At 40.8% G+C, this 20,796-nt stretch overlaps 1 protein-coding gene across 12 annotated transcripts in view; it reads right to left on the bottom strand.

Moving 5' to 3' along the window:
• KALRN (kalirin RhoGEF kinase) overlaps positions 1 to 20,796 on the bottom strand; it is a 532,514-nt gene that overhangs the window by 158,212 nt on the left and 353,506 nt on the right. For 9 of the 12 annotated variants that reach the window (XM_087734558.1, XM_087734567.1, XM_087734559.1 and 6 more), the window contains 10 exons: positions 18,967 to 19,086; positions 16,020 to 16,238; positions 12,469 to 12,618; positions 11,421 to 11,535; positions 8,657 to 8,772; positions 7,974 to 8,096; positions 5,249 to 5,431; positions 4,041 to 4,159; positions 2,711 to 2,777; positions 1,672 to 1,781 (listed from right to left, as the gene is read on the bottom strand). In XM_087734558.1, coding sequence (XP_087590684.1) covers positions 1,672 to 1,781; positions 2,711 to 2,777; positions 4,041 to 4,159; positions 5,249 to 5,431; positions 7,974 to 8,096; positions 8,657 to 8,772; positions 11,421 to 11,535; positions 12,469 to 12,618; positions 16,020 to 16,238; positions 18,967 to 19,086 — 1,322 coding nt within the window. The remainder of the gene's footprint in view (positions 1 to 1,671; positions 1,782 to 2,710; positions 2,778 to 4,040; positions 4,160 to 5,248; positions 5,432 to 7,973; positions 8,097 to 8,656; positions 8,773 to 11,420; positions 11,536 to 12,468; positions 12,619 to 16,019; positions 16,239 to 18,966; positions 19,087 to 20,796) is intronic. The other 3 variants (XM_087734560.1, XM_087734563.1, XM_087734568.1) reach the window with 1 other exon arrangement.

Raw genomic sequence — 20,796 nt, 5'->3', positions numbered from 1 at the left:
CTTTGGTTTTAGAACACAGTCATGCCTGACTCAACTAGAAAGGAAAAGGTAGCAACCCCTAGTAGGGGTCAGTGTATTCAGGACTGCAAAGTGATATTCAAGAACCAGATCATGAATCTTCAAAAAGATTCTGTGCAGCGGTTCAGAGGAAGAGCAAAAAGAAAAGCCCAAAGCTGCCAGCTTCCTATCACCAAACACAGCACACTGGGCAAAGTGCAACAATTTAAACAAGCTTGATACTTCATAAGCAAGTAGTAAATTCCCAAAATATGGATTTTTTGTAATCAGCTTTCTCCCAACACCTTGTACTATGAGTGACATCTCTGTTTGCAGATAGAGCCCTGAACGATGCCTGGCTGGAAAGAGGAACGTGGAACAGAAGTTGCAGAAGGAAAAGCAATGTGTCACACTGAATGTGCTGTTGCCCCGGCCCTGAACCAGGCTGGGGGCTGCCTTAACATCACCAGCCAAAGGAGAAGATTGTGAAGGATGCTGGTGGAGGCAAGGGGGGGAGCAATTTATTTTAGCATTGCTAGAAGTTTTAGTGGGGAAAAGGATCATGCAGAAGCAGCAGGCTGGAGGAGGATGGGTTGGACAAAGGACAAATGACAGCAGCAGGGAGCTGAGGGGCATGACTGAGGGTTGAAGGGGTGTTAGCTGGGAGCAAGTGAAAGCGAAAGAGGATAGTAATCAGATGGCATCAATCAGGGTCACTAAAAAGAAGACATAACACCACAGAGAGAGGTGAAGTGGGAAGGCAATTGGGCGATCCTAGTATAGTTTTAAATGGGAGAAGAATACTTACCTGTATGACAGGGCAATTCTTGTGAGCTGGAAGTCAATTAATCTATTACTTAAAGGCCTTTCTAATGTAACATGTAGTTTGAATCTACTATCCTGATATGCTTTGAAGCTGCTTGCACAAAAGCATGCATACGGCAGCCTCTGCTGAACCATATTTTTGTGTACGTGATGACCATATTTATGTGTATAAGATGGCACATTTATCTGGCTGAAGCACTGAAAGCCTCACAGAACTTCAACAGGGAAGGATTTTCCGATTTCTTTTTCAAACTGCTTTGGTTTTGATGTGTAACTTTAAGACAGACTTTGAAATTCAGACTGAACTTGTGGGATTCAGCACCCCTAAATGTTAAGTTTAAAACTGCTATTGCATTCACATTATGGTAGGGAAACAGTGCCCTCTAAGCTGATCTGATACAGTCTTATCTTGATAAAAGGGAGTACTGTTAGTTACAGATTAAATACAGTGAGTCTCCAAAAAGTGGCAGGAAAGCTACTTATTAACCCAGCTCATGTCAACCATTCCTTTTTTTCCAAGACATCATACATTTGACAGGCAAGCTTCCAGACTAGATCTAGTGCTGTGAGATGGGAAGCATGTGAGGGACTACAAAGCATTGGTATAATATGACCTTAACATTGTTAATCAGCTGAAGGCAAAGTTTAAACTAAGATGCAATTCGTTTTTGTAAAATAAACAAAACAAGAAATCAAACATTATTTTGCAAATCCGGATCAATTACTTCACACTCCTACGTGCATCGTACTGTAGGTGTTCACTGCAGACACCACATGGATGTACAGGTACACGCGTGCCTTCGGTTTCCTTCGTCAGTAAACATTAACAGAACTGTTATGAAAACCTACTTGTTATGAAAGTCATATATCTCCTGAATATTGCCAAAGATGATGTGTTCTTTATTAAGGATCCCAGCAGGTATTTCTTCCACTCCACTTGTCATTTCCCAAAGGTAAGTCTGGAAGACATCAGCAATTCTTAGCTTTGTGAATAAATGCAGTGAAAAAGATTAGATCTCCCTGTTTTATTGTCAAAGGCACAGGCTGACAAGGGAACTATGTACTTTGAGATTAAAGAAACACGCAAAAAAAAAAAAAGTTCCAGTGTCACAGAAAGCTCTCCAGCGAAATTTAAAGTGATGATACTCAGAAGTTGTCTGAGGAAAAAGCAGAAACATGCCAACAACACCTGTCTTTGCTGTCCAACTGATGGTGTCCAAAAACTGCAGGCAGAAACAGTTGAAAGTTAAGTTGGATTTGCCACTTCAGTAGCACTAGATACATAAAAATCTCTTTCAAACTGCAGGAATATGAAAGATGACAGATTTCACTGAAATGCACTCTGTTTTTTTGCCCTGAATATCACAGTCCCCTTCAGGAACACCCTGCTGTAAGCTAGGCAAGGTATTTGACAGTGCAAATCCAGCTCTTTCTCTAGCGTGAGGTGATCCAAAGGAATAGATTTGAATTCTTAAGAAAATGCTCTGTGATTAAAAAAAAAAAAAAAAAAAAGACTAGAAACCAACACATTTCAGGTCAATATGCAAATATATTGCTCTTTACTGAGTCCCTGCTCTCACTCTGCAGGGGTCAGCACAGCTTTGTAAATAAAGACACACTCATGTGTCCCTGGTGGTACAGACATTGGCAGCCACGCGTGGGGAGCACAGGACACAGGACACGGTTCTGCCGGTGGGAGACAAGCTCCCTCTGCTGCCCACCCCGCTCCCATCACCAGCAGGACATAGCTCTGTGGCTAGCCATGGATGGTGGTACCATCACACCAACGCTTGTCAAGGTCAGCCTTTGCACTACAGTGAACATCACCACCACAAAGAATACCATGTCCTTCCTGAAAGTACTGGAGACTCCCCAGGCCGTGACTTACCTCCAAACATTCATGTAAGTCCCTGACATAAGCTTTTTCTGTCTGAAGCAGCTCAGCCATAATGAATCTGAAAAAAGAAAGTATTTCAAGTGTTTTGGACATTATAGACATTTGTACAATGAACAGAAAACAAAACATCCTTCTGTTGTCTTCATGAATCAGTGTACTTCCACTCTAAGCCTTCAGCTGCCTCACTTTGCACCTTTCAGCTCCATGAATGAAATACCACCTCATACTCTATTCCCTTGTAGGGTTATTTTCTAAATATCTTTTCTGCATAAAATTCTGTTAAGTTGTATTTATGCAACCCTGAGGTGTGATTTACTATCTACATGCCCATCCTTAACAGTCAACTGATTCTCAGAATTTTTTTTCCTCAGGAGTAAGGACTTGAGATTCACTGATAACACTTGCATCTTCACTAATAGTCAATGGTAAGTCACCCTGAAACTTGACCTTCAGTGGCAATACAGATGGATTTGGGAGACATCACTACTTTGAAGAGGCTTCAACAGCTCGGTATTTGACTGGAGAAAATCCAGACTGCTAGGAAGCCCAACAGCCACATCTCTAGTGCCTGAGGCCGGTCATCTCAAAGTTGAAATGCCCAATGTTTTGAAAATGTGCCACAGGCAGACCAAGTGTAACCACTGTTTCCTAAAGTAGAAATGGTTTCTTATCAAGGTTATGCACTGTAGTGACAATTTCAGAGGGGTGAGAAGCATCGTACATACAAATGCTTTCCAGAATATTCTCACGCAAAATTTAAGACAAAATACTGTAAAATCAGACTGTTTCTAGATTTAAGTGCAACAAGCACTCTCCAAATCTTTCTCCAGTATGAAATATTTCTAGTTCTCTCAGTTCTACACTCACTGAAATTTGAACGTAAACTTCAAGGGAACTCTTGTGTCACTGAAACCCAGTTAACTCCTTTGGATGCCATTGGAGTTTAGATGATACCTAGACATATAGAGATGCTTTTCATTTTTTCTGTTCATTTTACTTTTCACATACAGCCAGAAAGAAATCGTGACAGTGAGGATCTCCATGACATCAGGGTCTAATCGAAGTGCTTGACTCACTCCTTTCCCTTTCCAAAAGTAACTTCTGATTAAAACCAGAAGAAATTCAACCTGTATGTTCTGAAATTCTCTAGCCTACAAGCCACAACTTCTGCCCTACCTCTGTAGATTTATCTCAATAGGTCCACAGCTGGAAGGAGTTATAGGACTGTCAGTCAGTCACATAAGTATGTCAGTTACATAAATATCACAGAATCACTCTTAGATAATGTGTCATAGCAGACTGTGGGTGTTTGGGGACATACTCTTTCTTTCTGGCCGACTTTCTTTTTTCTTCATTGACTTCATGATTTGCATCTCGCAGCTTTACCTCCCGGTCTGAAAGACTTGCTGGAATAATATCTAGTTCTAGGTCCTTGTTATCCTAGAAAAAGTGAGAGTACAGATTTTAAATTCATTGTAACCCTACTGTCGTGCAAAATGCAGTATGTTCATGAGATCAAATGAATAAGAAGGGACAAAAGTAAGGTAAAAATACCAATGTCAGAAAGAAGGAAATTCAAAGAGATTTAGAAGAACTACAGTGAGAAGGGAGAAGGTGAGAGAGAAATCTTAAAAAATGCCAACTATGAGATTTATTATAGTCTTCACTGTTACTCCTATCTAGAAATAGGTATTGACAACAAACATCTAAATTTTACCTTGCTCCTTCACATCTAAATAAGTTGCCTAGTATGGGACTTCATAAATAGTCTGATAAAGTAGGGCACTATGCAGAGACAATCCCAACTTCCAATGGCCTTCTGCCATAGAAATACTTTCCAGACTGTGGTTAGTAACTTTGTGTAAACCAGAGACCCTACAAGGAACAGTGCATTTAAGGTATCTTGAGGGTGTGAGTGAGTGAATTTATTCCTCTTTCTTTGATACTTAATTTCAAAGGATCGTTGACGGAAACGTTTTAAAGTGTTTCTGCTTCTGGCACTCCCCCTTAATACTGTGGCCAGGGAACAGAAGGAGGTTCTAATTTTTGTTTCTCTCGTGGTGCTCTATTTCACCTAAAAGAGCTCAGAGATGAGGTTGGGGATCAATTTTTTGGTTAGTTAAAGGATGAGAGAATGGAAACTTACAGTCAAAGCCTGAGTTTGATTCAAAATAATGGTGTGGGAGCAGGATTTATGGCTTATGCTAAAATTAACACAGACTTTTATTCAAATAATGGGTTTCCTCCTCCTTCCCAGTAGCTGTATGGTCTCCTGGAGGATGGTGTGAACCTTTGCTTAGAAAGTCTTTCTGATCTTCATCTGTCTCCTCCTCACATCACTGATCTGCCACAAAAAAACTTTTTCTCTTCAGAAACAGTTCTGAGCTTGGCTAGGTAGGTTGGCTAGGTTTTAAGTGTTGCACAACAACGGATGCACGATAACCTGCAGCATTGATACCATAGCCTTCACTTCCCTCTGTGACTTTCACCTTTGATATAGAACCCCAGCAGGACATGGACTTACAGTACCTCTGTATTGATTCCAAGGGCTTTTTCCAGGGAGTAGCGGTATTTCCCCATCCTGAGAGAGAAGTCACGGTAGCGTTTGTCAACGGTGGTGACCCACTTCCTAATTTCAGTGGCGTGTATATGTCCTTTTTCTACAAAGCTGTCAGCCAGCTGGATGAGGAGCTTCACTTTTTCCTTCGTTTGCTGCCCAAAATACGGTCCTTGGTTATGTTGCATTATTATTATTTCCTTTGCTTTTAATTCACACAGCAGTCAGAAGCAGCTCACAATTTTTTATACATCATTAAAGAGTGCCTGTACTTCATCTTATACAGAATCAAATGCTTTAAACTTTGCCCAATAAAACATGAAAGGAATGACATTTTTATAAGGACGCTTATGAAGCTGCAGGAGATAGAAAAAGTCAAGGTTTTGAAACCACACACACACAAACACATAAGGAAAACATGTTGGAAGTTAGACATGCCTCCTTCCCATAACCAAAAACTTATTTTTTGTGAGCCTTGGAGTAGAAGACAGGATTTAAAAATCACACCTCATAAAATACACCAAGTTACTCTGAATCTTTTACCTAGGTGGTTCTGCAGACCTGTGTAGGCAGGTCATTAATACACCACATATCAGGCCAGGAAGCGAGTTTCAGTCACTACTACTCTGTTTCAGAAACAAATAGAATTTAAATCCAAATTCCTCATCTACTATAAAATCTCCCATCAGTATTTTAGTTCCAGTTAGAGCATTATAAACTAAAAGATATCTGAGCTCCAAAACATGCACTGAGACCCTAAACCTTCCAGAGGTCTTTTCTGTTCCACTTGGGCTCTGACTGCCCCTTAGTCACTATGGTTTTCCATGTTGAGGAACTTTGTGCAAATCTGGCACAAAAGAGCTAGTTATAAATTTTAGCTTGGATTCCAAATCTATCCTAGGAACTGAAGGAGCCTGGACCCTATGTTCGAGCCAACTCAAGTACAAAATGCTTATAAAAACTGAGATATCAACTGTACAGACTGCACTCCAGCTGTAGCACACGTGTTAATCCTCAAAAGCAAAAGGAGAATCAGTCGTATCCCCAGGGGTACTGGCAAGCTGCTTTTCAGAGATGGGGAGAACTCTCCACTCTGCCTGAAGCGAGACATGCTATCAGGTACTTGACATTATCAGCAACATGGACAGACCAGAAAGCATCTAGCAGATTTCAAGCACAAAACTAAATTCAAGAAATTTCACCAGTAAAATAAATTAATAGCTGAATCAGAGGTCATCTTAACAAATTAACTGAGTATTTAAGCAAGGTTAGGTATGAAGAAGTAAAAATCTGACTTCCTGTTATACTTAAAGGGTGTTTCACTCCCAACAGCTACTGGTGTTTTTGCTTTCCAAACAATTGGTTTGGCCACAAAGTTATTGGGATCAGGAAGGCTTTCAGTTACAGCTTAATTTGAGAATAACACCAGTCTGGGAGTGACGTGCATTTACCAGATTGCACGTGGCAGTGAAAATATTCTAGGTCAGTAGTAGGAAAGTGATTTACTAGAGCCTTAGGGAGCAAGACTAGATGCATCAGTGTAAGGAACAGCCAGTAATGGTCAATAAGGAACAAGGTATAAAACTCAATCCTAGGCAAAGTCAAGAGTAGAAATAGTTTGGAAACTTCAGGATGAATTGGGATTTTTCTGATCAAAATTAAATTATAAACTGGAACATGTTTTCAGGCAGACTGATTATGGGTGGTTAGAGGCTCAGAGCACTGTTAAAGGACTGTTGTACGGGTCCTGTCTGATTAAATTAACTCCCATCCACTGCTAGTTATCTCCCATTTTCACAAACATGCAAGCTAAGGAAAAAGGAAGGGGACAAGAACACCACAAAGCCTGTGAATCAAACCCATGTGAGTATGGACAGCCTAATGAGGAATTTAAGGATTACAGAAGATCAATTTCAGGACACAGTGAAATGAAGCCGCATAATACCAAAGCCATGGTCTTGCTGCAGTCCGACTCTGCAATTTAGATCCTTATCAGTGACTGCTAATACCCCTGTGGATTCACTGTCTGTGAATTACCTATGGTTTGAATTAATTTGTCTGAAGCAGATCCAATCACCATTCCTCTGTAAACCCCACCAGATTTCTCAGAATTGCTCCATATAAATTAAAAGATTCTTGGTAATGCAGCTTTGTATTAAAAAATGTTCATCCCAGAGTTTACAAACCCGTTTATTTGAAGTATTTTGTTGAGATCAGCAGATTATTTCTAATGAGATAAATGATCATCTGTGATCAACCCAGCTGAAATTAATGGAACAAATTGTGGCTGGTAATGACAGGAGAAAGAGACAGGGAATCGAAGATGACCTTGGATATGTTCAGATCAATTAGTTAATCTATACCATTCTTGTATGATTGTTTGAGGATGGAATTAGGGTATGTCTCATTAGGTTGCTGTGAACTCTGTATGCAAATGGACTTTCTTTTCCTTCTGATCAGAACAAAAATGCTCCATAACCAGTACAGACCAAGGGGGAGAAAACCTCCTTTTTGTGCCCACGTCTTACTAAAAATGAAAGATCACAGTTCCCAAAAGACATTTATCTTCTGGGCTAGGAATGTCAGGAGGAAAATACAAAATCAAGAGAATATTATTACAGAGATTTAAGGCATTGAAACAGGATCATAAACATAGACTAAGGCATATGCTATAATTAGATTAAAGTCACTGTTTACCTTGGCAGGCACTCTGAATTCCCCATATTCCTTCAGGAGTTCCTGAGTTTCTTCTGCGGATTCCCCTGTGGAGTTGTGAGTAGAGAGGTAATATTCGCCTGTTTCTTGGATCCAGTCTAAGGCCTGTGAATGTCAAAAACAACCAAAGGAAAAACAAAACAAACAGTCTTTGTATTTCAAGAACTAATCCTCTGACAAAAAAATCTGCCAAATAAAGGATATCAGATCCATTGGGACTTAATACTGTGTACACTAAAACACTTTCTAGGAACACATAAAAAGAATACATCAATCAAAGCAAGTGGGAGAGGATACAAAAGGCATGGTATGTTTCCTACGAGAAAAAGGAATGTAGGGAATTTACCTATATACAGATAAATATGCATGCAGGGAAAGCAGTTTTCTCCTTCAGTAACAGCTCAATAAAACAAGTTTGCTTTTATATTTATTTTCAAACAAATGACCAAATCCAGAAATTAATCTGACCTGGCAAAAATACTGAGTTTTGTTGTTGAGTTTTGGAATTTTCTTAAATTGTTTTAAATTTGCCATGTTTTCAAATGTTACGGTTTTTAAATACAACTTGAGATTGCAACAGGAACCCCACACAGAGGCATTACACTGATATAGGAAATATTTATGCACTTCCAGGACACAAAGACAAAGAGGGGTTTTTACACTACCTGCTTGGCACTGCGCTCAAAGACAACGTATTGTTGGCACTGATCTAATCTCCGCTTCTTCAGGGTCCAGAAGTGAAGGACCCGGTTCTCTCTCTGCAGCAGCTCACTCAGAATGGCTGTAGGGCAAAGTAAAATGTCTGTATGATTAGTGATTCTGTGAGTGCATACAGAAATAAGCCATAAAAAGCTGAATTTACTCACTCTGCCTGGACCACACGCCCAAGAGCAGAGCCCCTGAGACTATACTTCTTAAAAACAAGTATTAATTCAAAGGGGCTGCTTTAGAAAAAGAAAAAAGGCAATCAAAAAAACCAACAAAAAAAAGCACAGTTGCAGGGTTATCTGGTAAAGGAGAAGATGCTAGATCAGAGTTTGGGATTTACCCCAGTATGTACACTAGGGTACATGATTTCTAGCCCTTTCATTCTCTTCTGTTGCTTATTTCAGGAGTCTAGTACTGGTTGACATAGGAGAAGTTGCCCTTTTACTGCCTTATCTGTTGCTCTGGCCACAGGCTACCCAGCATTTGGCATCAAAGCCTACTGTCCCATGCAGAGCTCTGGTCATGACTGAATTTAATTCAGACCTGAGCCCTCAGTTTGACATACCTGGTAAAGTTTCTTACACAGCTGTGCTGCCTGGCAACCCTCTGTGCGCTGCTCCCTGTGCAGTTATTGCTGGGCTACAATTTTGCGTTGAGGCCTGGTATTGGTCCTCTAAACTGTTTTCTGTGTGATGGGGGTGTGACAGACACCCAGATTCAGGCAGAGACTGGCAGGAGACCTGCTACTCCTTGGAGTCTAGGACATACGTGTTCTCCTTCAAAACCAGCATACTCAGCCAGACTGTATCAACTTGATAAAAGGGTGTGATTTAAGTCTTTAAAAAGGACCATGGGTTTAACTGAAAAGATTACAGGCAGGGAGAGTGCAAGAGATTTACACTGTATAACTGACATAAAGCTTAGTTAAACCTGAGCTTTTCTAATTAAACTGAGCTGTCGTGTAGCTGGCAGCAGCGTGGTTCATCCCAGCCACGTCTGGGCGCGGAGCTCAGGTAGCCACCTTGGCAGGTAAGGGACAGCAGCCCTCCTGCCCTCATCCTCAGAGCAGAGCATCCACTAGAGGGGACTGAGCCACACACAGCCAGGGCAGCAGCCACACTCTTTTATACTAAGCCATTGAGTCTGGTTTCTCAACCACTTACAGTGACTTACGATCATTTACAGCACCTGTTAATAACCTCTCACCCTAAGCCCTTTCTGAATGTACTGATGTTCATTGCTTATCTATCAACACTGGTGGCACCAAACAGATTTGGATGTATCCCTCCCCATTTACAAGTGTGACACTGATTATGGTAAAAAAATTGTAATACTGAAGTTAATTGCAAAACCTAGCCCAGTTCCTACTGAGGGAGCTCTGTCTAACTGACAAAATGAACTTGAAGCTTGTCATAGGTGCTCTAGATCAGGTCTCTGCATAAACAGTTTATGCCAAATAATAATTGCTCTGTATTAATGACTTTGCTTTGGAAGCACAATAAGAATCCTACTAAATGGTGCTTTTATTCTGAACTAGAGTGTCCACTTCAAAGATCTCTGGATAGACTCGCAAAGCATAAGAGTTACACATTTGGCTTAGAAAAAGACTAATATTCAAGCTGATTTTTATATAAGTGAGTAATTTCAAACAAGCTCAGTGAGGAACACTCACAAGCTTATATCAGGTGCATATTTAAGGGCTTGCTGAGTAAGGATTTAATTAATTTTCCCCTGATTTTCAACTATAGGGAACAAAAGTCCACAAGAACAACAAGCATTTGACACAGTAGCGGGGGAAAGTTGAACAAAGTCATGTTAACATTGAAGAACTTGTATTGAAAGAGAGGAAAGAAAAGAATCTCTTCCATAGCACCATTTTCATCTTCTGTGTATAACCAAAGTTCCCATCCCTCCCATATATATAATGACTGCACTGCTTTTAACCTGTATCTTTCTGCAGCTTGTAAGAAAGCCAATAATAATAACAAAAACTTGTTTATTTCTGCAGAATGACTTTGCTTATTCTTATCAGTACCTTGCAGCATTGCTAGGCACAGATTAAAAACTCTTCAATTAAGCAGAGGAGTGGAAACATTTCAAACATCTCAGATGTATCATCTGATTGTAAAAGGGTGCTCTTTTGACCAAAGGAAAGTAACTACAGGCAGATACTTTTGCTGGTGATTGTCTGATGTGGTAGGACATGAAACAGGATTCCAGTGACAAAAAAATATCAGATCCATCCTAGGGACAAACAAGTTTGGGGTTCATTTTTTTCTTGCGCTCAGCAGCAACAGGATGCACCTAGACCTTTTATTTGATATGCGCTTATTTGTTTATGCATTTTTAGATATTAAGGCAAAATAGTGTCTGATCATCTCAGCTGACAACCTACATGATGGGGTGGCACAATATCACTCCCATGGACTCTCTTGAGAAGAGAAGCCAGACAGAGCCCATGTTTCAAACCCCTTTCCTCCCCCCCCCCACTTGCAACAGCAGAGTTCTGTATAAGAACTCATGCCTAGCAGAGGACGGATCACTTTCTGAGAGGCCTCACTACCCTTGCTAAAGGTGTCAGGCACATGTATCATTCTAGCGACAGCAGATGGCAAAACCTTAAGGTGCCTTCTCAGCATGTTCACAAACTTCAGGATAATCACACAGTAGAGGGGGAAGCAAACAAAACCTTCAATGCTGTCATTGCACCAGCACACCAACCTTTCACTTGCTGCTCGGGCCCCCTTGTATGGCTTGCTACTCCGGGCATGCTGACATTGTTCCGGTGGATGTACTTGAGGAATACCTCAGCGTTCCTTCGTGCCAGTGTACAGGCCTAAGAAAAACAGCCCCGACCAAAAAGAATCAGTAAAGATGAGCAAAGAAAGCAAAGGGGACCAAAGGGAGTTCTCTGCTTATTTTGCAGGGAGTTCTCTTTCATATGAGAACATGAGAGCTTCAGTTAAGAGTCAATAAACTCAGCTAATAAACTAACAGCCTCATAAATGTATTAAAACACGAGTAATTTTGAATATAGTGGCTGATTTTACATATTAAGGCAAATTAATGACAATAATAAAACAACTGCTTGTAAAGAGCTAGTACCTCACATGTTTTCAATCTAACCAATGCTAACCCATCTCTCAAGAAAAGTACTCATTATTTCAAAAAACCTACAATCTAGAGACATCATTTCTTAAGTCTTGCCTGCAAGCGTAATTTCATGTTGTATATCAGTTTTAGTGGAAGGTGGGAGGCTGGCTGTCAATTGACTTGTCAGCCTGTCAGCTCCACAGTTCTTACAAAACAACACCTGGAAGGCAGGAGGAAATCTCTGCCTCCATCCTGGTGCTGCCCTGCAGTGACACAATTGCTTCAGTTGTTAGTAGTTCTTCGGTTATTGGCTTGGAGGACAGAATTTGGTTTGTATAAGCCAACACCAAAATGCCATATAAAACCTGTGATTTATAATGCTCATCATATGCAATTTTGAGAATTTGAACTTTGAACCAGCACAACAACTAGCACCCTCCAGGTGCAATGCAAATAGCACCTAATTAGTCCTGATGACATCTCTCTGAGATATGCATTGGTGATAATACTTATTACCCCTACTATAACAGCATGAAACTGGCCTCAGGCTTATACAGCCAGCCAGTAGCTGAACTGCAATTATACCTTAGAGCCTTCTCTCAAACTCACCAACACTGCTCTAAATTGATGACTTAATGGGGAGTTTTCCTGATTTATTAGAGAACTAAAATGAGACCTTGAGAAAAGCCTCCTTCTGTTCCAGATGTTTGCTGATCAGAGGGATGACGTGGTCTATCTCAGCTGCTGGTCCAAGTTTATCTCGACCTCCACACCAGTCTTCATCCCGTCTGTATTCTTGCTCCAAGCTCTCTAATACACTGCACACCTGAAACATGCCCATAGCACAACAATCCAGTTATCTACAATCATAATCAGGATGAACATACTCAGTAAAAGTCTATGACCAATAACATTTCAATCAAAATGTTTTGGACTACAGGCCATGGCATGGAGGATAAGTGGGTATGAAACAGGCCCTGGACAGAATGATCTAGCAGTTTTCTACTCTGGGATGCATTCATCTGGTTTAAGGGTGATAAATCCTTCTTCTCTTCCAATGGATAACTGGGGGGAAGCTCAAAAGGTTGAATCAAGGCAGGGGTCAGTGTTGGCCCCAGTGAATCATTCAGGAAACAATCCCTATACAGGAAGGGTGTGTTAGATATGTTTAAATCCCACTGAAGTCAAGAGACTTAGCACATACTTAAAGAGAAACACATGCTTAAATACTTTCCTGAAACAAAGTCTGAAGCTGGAACTAATTCTCTTCAGCTGCATGTTAGATGCTCCCTATACAGCTTTTGTAAAGACTGATGGAAACCAATAGACATTAAATCAGTGTCGCAACATAGGTGGATGCAGGTGTTCCACTGCACAGGGCTTACACAAGTATCTTCTATCTTGGTAGAATAATGGGAATGAGGTAAATTAACCAACACAGTCTGGAAACTGTGTGTGCAGTGGCCTTGGACAAGGCTGAGTCTTTTGCATGGCAGATCCTGAGAATGACTCTTAGTGGCCTGTGCAAACACCGAAAAAAATGCAAAAGTTTTCAGGACCAGTTGGACCTTTCCTCTTCTCTCCCAGAGGGCTCTTCCTACACACTCCATTGCTGCGATTACTCAAGATCCAGTCAGTTATTGCTGGGCGTCCAGCTAACCGTGTTGACCCTTTTCTTGCTCACTCCTGCAACTTTTGTATGAAGACAGTTATAATTCAGAGGACCCTACATGCTCAAGAGCACAGTCTGGAAAGGACTCCAGCATCACCCACCAATCCTCCCCACTATCGCAGGCCATTTTCATATAACTCCATTGAGGAACACATGAAACTCGGTTCTAAAACTGGTGAACTAACTGATCAACTTACTCTGCTGCCAGGCTGTTCAAGGACCTTATGCATTTGACAATCTGAAATCATCTTCCTGCTTGGATCCAAACCAACATTCACCCTCAAACTTCTACCAGAGATCAAGTGCCCCATGTGTTATTCAGGCACAGAAAAGCATTTCCATTTCACTTCTTAATTCTTGAAAACTTTGGTAGTCTATTGGACTTCGGTGACTTAAAAATGAAAGTATATAGACTGCCTGGGATCCACATGTTTTCAGAAAGAATGGTCCCTGCATATGCAAATATCATCTCTCTGTTAAGATGATGAGAGAAATTAATATAAAGTGGGCTGTCAATGAAGTCAGAGAGAAGAAATTGGGCTATTTGAAAGCCAGGGCTCCACCGGTTATATCAAGAACATAGTATGCTTGCGGAAGACAGGCATGAAAAAGTTTGGCTGGTTTTGACAGCCTCTCCACCCTTTTAGCTGCTTTTTTGAGATACTGAGAGAATTCAGGATCCAGTAAATTACTCAGTCCACTGTTATTCAGTCAGGGAGCAGACCGTTAAGGACCGTAGATCAGTCGTGCAGCCCAAGAGAAGATGACAGACTACATGCAGCAGTGAGTTTATGAGCATTCAAAGACTGAATGATCTTTGCCCTAAACATTTGCTGAATAGACACAACTAATGAATGAACTGGTGGGCACTGCAGTATGCTTGTCTATGACTTGGAAACAGGAAGAGAGACTGAATTGATAAATTACTGGCTATGCATACTTTGGCCAGCACATTTGACTGTCTAAAGCACTAATGAATCCCTTAATGGTTTTCATTTCTCACAATCCTCCACCAGCAGTAATTCATTTCAGTCTTGAACGCATCAGGGACTGTAAATCTGTTTGAAACTCTTCACAGTGAAAGATGTTCATTATAAGGAATGAATTAATCTTAAACAATCTTAAAAATGTATTAAAAAAAATGACACCAAAAAGTGGCCCAAGGATCATCTACAGCCTCGATGTAAAGGAAAGGATGTAAAGGAAAAAGTAATCTCTTTCCATAATGATATATTTAGGTGTGCTAAAAAACTTCCCACGTCTGGTTCTCTAACTGAGGAACTAACTGTGTGATAATAACAATAGAAAATTTATTGGCAATCACTGCTGCCTTTTGTATAAAACCACAGGTTCCTGCAGTGTCCATGCTAACATGAACTGCCTGGCTGCAGTACATTACATCAGGCAAAGCTATGCGAGTATCCACAATATGACACTAATTCTCACTGACTACAGTATAAATGGCAGCTTTTTTGCAAGGGATGAATAATCCCATCGTACCAGCAGTGAACTGGAATGTGTTTTGCAATTCATGGACACCTGGAATGAAGTAAAGTTGTGTCAACACATAATGGTTACTGCTGTAATTATCCGTGTTGCAGACGGGTTTAAGAGAAATCCCTTCATATCTTGGCATCTTTTTTGGCATGGTGGTGTTTAACTACTAGTGAAAACACTGGCTAATACGGCTCACAAAGTAACTGCAAGCAGTTCTCAAGGAAAAGCAGATTTACATTCCTCAAAATGAACTCTGATATCATGAGAACTTGAAACTAAAATGGTGGAATTGCAGAAATTCTTTCCATTGGAAAGGGGACAATTAAAAAAAAAAAACAAAACAAACTTCAAGAATTGCAATGCTTCACTTAAAACTTTAAGATGAATGTTACTGCGAACTGCTGCCTTTTTTTCATTGGTTGGTTTCAGGTTTGTTTTTTTTTTTTTTTTTTTTTTGTTACAATACTTGTCAGAGAAACAATTTTGACTAGTTCAAACTTTGGTTTCCACGTGTGGCTTAGCATTGCTATGCCAACGCTATGCCAATGCAGCAAACGGACAGTTAATTTTGCCAATGCTGAGAGATCCCTTGCTGGCAGAAGACCCTCTGCACTTAGGGTCAGAGTAGAAAATCCACACCTACCAGCGCTGCTACATCGTGGAGTGCACTCACATTGGTGTTTAGCAGCTGGGAGTCACCTGAGGGCTCAACACTGGCCCTATTCAGGTGACAGAAAGGTTTATACACACCTAATATGTGGATGAAGACATGCAAACATATGTAAAAAGACAAAGGGCAGCTTTTAAGGACTAGCAGGGCTGACTGAAGCCACATTCTTCTTACTTTTGGGATGACTCAAGGAAAAGGGAGAGGAACAAGCACTGGTCCTTAGTGGTATTAGCAGAGTAGGTCTTTGGAACAGTTCAACACTCCGGAAGAGTGGAGAGATTGCACCGTTGGTCTTCACGAGAGGCAAGACCTTCGCCCTATACACTAGGAGCTAAATCCCAGGCTGTAGCAACATGCTGTGATACAGATATGATACTGTTCAGCTCACCTGCTCTGAGGTTTTATAGAAGGCCACCGAGGCATTGACAAGCTTGAGCCTGTCCTCCATCTTCAGCATCAGCTGCTGCCAGTGCAGGGCCACCTTTTCGGCACATTCTCTGATAGCATCGGCATCATAGTGCCCAGCCTGTAGCAACACTTCGGCTTTCTGCTGGACCTGCAGGGCACTCTGGTGTGTCTTCTGTAAGGAAGTGGCATGAAAGAGGGACTGTGTATGAGGGGAGGAAAGAGAGGTTGTATAGATGTGCCAGATGTATGGTAGAAAGGTGAAGCGAGGTGTGAGCATGGAGATGCGAGAGAGTGAAAGATTTTCAGAGTTATCTTCAGGTAACAGTTACTTTCTGCAAAGCATTTTAGTTTCAACTATTCACACACATTTGAAATATGTTATTAAAGCCTGAGACAAGCAAGCACTGGCTAAGATGGGTTAGCTCCACTGATCAGCTACTGCCCCTTGGGCAGCAACCCAGGGTGGGGTTCCTGGTGGATCTATTTTGACAACGCCAGTGCAGGCAGCTGCTGTGCTGAGCTCCCACCCAGCCTCTACTCAATGCTGACTGCATCCCACACACGCTGCAGATGCAAAAGCAAACACCAAAGAGCTGGCAAACTATGGGCCTAATCACCCTAATTTGACTCTTGCCAGGCAGTTTGCTGGCATCAGCAGCTTTACCCATGTGTGTAATTGTCCTGTCTGCAGAATACAAAACATCAACCCCAGAAGACATGAAGATGCCTTACTAAATGGCATGAACTATATCACAAATATCAGCCCCTACAAGATACATTTCTGAAAGTCACTTCACTCATCTTAGAGCTACACCATGCTATCTTTAAGGGCAGAGCTGGGGGCAGTGAAGCCATTTTCTCCACCATTCCCCAATTTACTCAGTAGCCCATTAACTCTGTATAGGCTGGACTGAATTACCTGCTCCATTCTCCAGCCTACATCAGCTCCTCTCAGAGTAACCAAGTGGTGGTTACACCTTCCTCTGTGGGTTGCTGAGAGGAAAATAGTCCCTGGCCCTTCACAGCCCCCTGAGTAACTGTGTTCAGGCACGATTTAGTCCAATATTTGATTTTAATCTTCTGAACAGAAGCCCTAAAATCTCCCAAAGACTCCTCTGTTCTGCATCCCATTTGTAACTGCTGCTGACAAATTCTCATGAGATACTTTTATGATCTAATCCTTGAACCTGGAAAGAAGCTTGAAATCATCTGGTAATACACTGATGAATAATGCAATGTAGAGAAAGCTATTAGCAAAAAAAGGATTAATACTTGGCAGAAACATTTAGGAAGATGTTCAAGAACAACTGGTTAGATTTAATATCCAGCTGCTTTACTGATGTTAGAGTTGTAATACTTGTTTTAAATAGACTTTAAAGGATTTCAACTGAAAATCAATTCCACATCTAGAATGCCTTTAGAGAACAGTCTGCCCTGTGTGCTTTGCTGATCTCTTCCCCATATTGAGTTTTAAACACTTCAAATATTTCATCTCGTGTTTTCTCCCTTTGAAAACTTATTTTCCCCTTACTGTGGTGTAACCCTCTTCTCCCTCTGTGATTTGCATTTACCACCAAATACAAGCACTTCCCCAATGGCAGCAAGCTGCGACAACACAGCCAGTGGGTGTCTTGTTCCCCACTGCTGTCTGGTGACAGCTGCCAAGATGCGGTCAGCACAGCTTGGTACCAGCCAGCTCATACAGAATTGATAAAAAACTTCTTCCTTTTCCCCAAGGAGCTGCAACAGCTGCTCCTTCCTTAGTGTGAGTGGAGCTGGATCAAAATAGGTCATTAGCTGAGATTTAAACTCTATACTTTCTAGCAACGCTGTAATGTATATTGACTTATTTAAAGTCTACCAGAAGGCATAAAGACACTTTTCCCCCCCCTAAAGCAGGCATCTCTTCAAATCTCCATTATGGAAATATTATTTTCATAGTTTAAAGTTTGGTTTAGTTTTGGTTATTTTCAAATATATATAAACCACAGAAATGGATTTTCCAGCTTGTTCTTTGGTCTGTAAAAAGGTGACAATTAACACAATCTGGGAAGCATATACACCTTGTTAAGCAGGAACAGGAGAAAGCAATGGCCCCTCTTTCTCGCAGCCGAAGCGAGCACTCCCTGTGAGTGTAGTAGGGTTTGTTCATAATGACAAAGATATACAAAGTACTGAGCCTAACTGAGAGTCTTGTAGCACCCTACTTAGGGGAGTCCATAGCCATCCACTACCTTCTCATCCAAAGGAAAGCAGGTCAGAGGAGGGGCTATTCCTCCTGCCATGTCCTGGCCTTGTGAGCGAGGCAAATGAGTTAGTTCACTATTAGTTTTCAAGGGCCACGTCAAAGGTGTGCTACTCCAGGGCAAGCAGGGGCAAAAGCTCAGTTTTGCAGGCAATTCTTAAATATCGCCCCTCTTGCCTCTTCTTCAAAGTAAAGTTATTTGAGAATGTGGGTTTGAATGAATGTCTCTTCTGCTGTCAACAAAAGGAGAGTTGAATGAAACCAAGATTTCATGTGAGAGCATTATCCAGTAACAAAGATATTCATAAATGAATGCTGTGAAATGATCTGCAAATCGTGGACGTGGGAAGAAACTGACTTCACAAACTTTTCCCATCTTCAGATCACTTTGTGAATTTTAATCTTCTGATTTTTTTTACCAAGGAAATTATCAGGAGATGCATGAGTGTCATCTTCATGAATGGGAAGGCTGATATCTGACAGCCGAAGAATTAGCTGCAGATGATAAGTAATTTATTTCACTATTAACCTCTGGCTGCATTACAAGTTTAATGATAAGTTGATTTTCTGAAGTTTTTATTCCTTCCCTTCCTTCAAGCAAACAATGATTGATGCCCAGGAGATAATCTTTTGTATGATGTTCACCTGGGAAGGAGAAACAAAGTTAACTTATTTGTGTTACCTCTATGGCCAGCTGAAACTGCTCATGCTCTCGCTGGAGCTGCTCAGCTTCAGAGAGGGAGCTTGCATTGACAAGGCTTGCATTTAGCATTGATTCACCATTCCGGATCCAGCCAAGCACCTGTAAAGAAAGGACGTGCTTATAGAAAGGTTGCTTCAGTACAAAGGTTTATGTAGTCACTGATCAGAAAATGCTTCAGCCTGGCTAACAAAAAGGTACCTTGCCCAGTGTGGTCTCAGGTTGAATCAGTGAGCAGAAAGAAATCCTAGGATAAGGACTTAATGACATAAATTTTTAGAGGGTAAAGATCTTATTGAAGGTTATTGCTTGAAGAATTAAACTCCCAAAGTCTTGACAGGGATATTCAGATAGCAAAGAGCTTTCATTTCCAAGGTTTGATCACAAAAATGAATGTTCCCCTATGCAAATACCCCAGGGCAAAACCACAAAGCGTAATGAGAGAGATTTGAAATTAAACATAAAGATCTCTCTCTTTTCCAAATTTCCAACTGGAATCATGAACCTTGCAGCTCCTTTCTGCTCCACTTGCCTGTGTTTCTTTCATACAAAAGTCAGAGCTTAGGGGTGAAGAGGGAGCAGACGCAGTTGGTTTCATCTGACACGGAGTTAAGATGCAGTTGGAGTTTCCACCTGCATGCAGAGCTAGGAAGAAATCCCAGGTCTTGCATTTTATATTTAGTCATGAGGCTTTACTTCAGGGATATTCATATTATTTGTAGGCATGCAACCCATGCTGTAATGACTGCAGAATCAAATCCTAAATATACATAATTAATCTATCAAGCTTGTATTTATTCATTTAAGCAACAACATTTTCTGCTATTTTAAGACACGTTCTTGGAAAATTAGCACCCAGAACACATGTGCAAGTTCTTTGCTGTGTTGTCTCAAAGCCTATTTACTACCTGTGTGGGTGTGAAATTATTCCAGTAAAGCCAGAAAGTTGCTGAATTCAATTCACAGATGCACAGGAAATCCTGACTGCCCAATCACTGCCCTAAATTTAGCTTGTGATTTACAAAGCTCCAAAATTGACTTTGCTGCAATATTCTACATAGTAATTTCCCTTTTGTGCCATCATTTTCACCAAGTGATCCATTAAATTGTCTGAAAGAAATAGGGATTTTCTGTTGTTTTGGTTTTTATCCCTACATCATGTATCACCCTAGTTATAGCCATTCAGTTCCCTGTAGGGTAGGAAAATGAGTTTTCCCTAGGAGAAAGAAAGGGGAGTGATCTACCCATGTAGCTGACCCTAATTTGTAGAAAATTACATTCTGCTCAGTACAACAGTGTGGAAGATTTCATTTGTCAGCTTTCTCTCTTTCATCAGCAGGTGTTATTGTTCCTGTGGGAAATGCAACAAAGATTTAAAGGAAAAGAAATCGGGTTATCATGTGGCAATCTTTTTGGCTGGCATTTTCTATAATCCATCAGACAAGAAAGCTACATTATTATCTACTACATGGTACCAAAAAGCTGAAGTTAACAGAAGAATCACTGTATCTGGGAAAGACTTGAAGTGAGGACACCATAAAGCAAGACATGCTTTCACATTTCATGTACCGTAATATATTCTGGCTTGGGCCATTTAGACTGTAGAATATACTGAGTATGTGTGCTGAAAATGTAGCTTTTTTTTTTTTTTTTTTTTCTTTAACAATACCATCAGGGCATGACGGTGTCCTCTTGGAAACAGCTTTCATTTGAACTGAAATTTTCAAAACCTGCCATAGAGGTTTTCATGCAGATTTCATACAAATATCTGAGTCTCTAAATAGTAATGAAATCACTGGAAACCTCAGTCTT

Source organism: Nipponia nippon, unplaced genomic scaffold, assembly GCF_047370975.1.
Source record: "Nipponia nippon isolate SJK-2023a ecotype South Korea unplaced genomic scaffold, ASM4737097v1 scaffold_5, whole genome shotgun sequence".
Taxonomy (NCBI): Eukaryota; Metazoa; Chordata; class Aves; order Pelecaniformes; family Threskiornithidae; genus Nipponia; species Nipponia nippon.
This window is presented reverse-complemented; position numbering and strand designations above follow the sequence as displayed.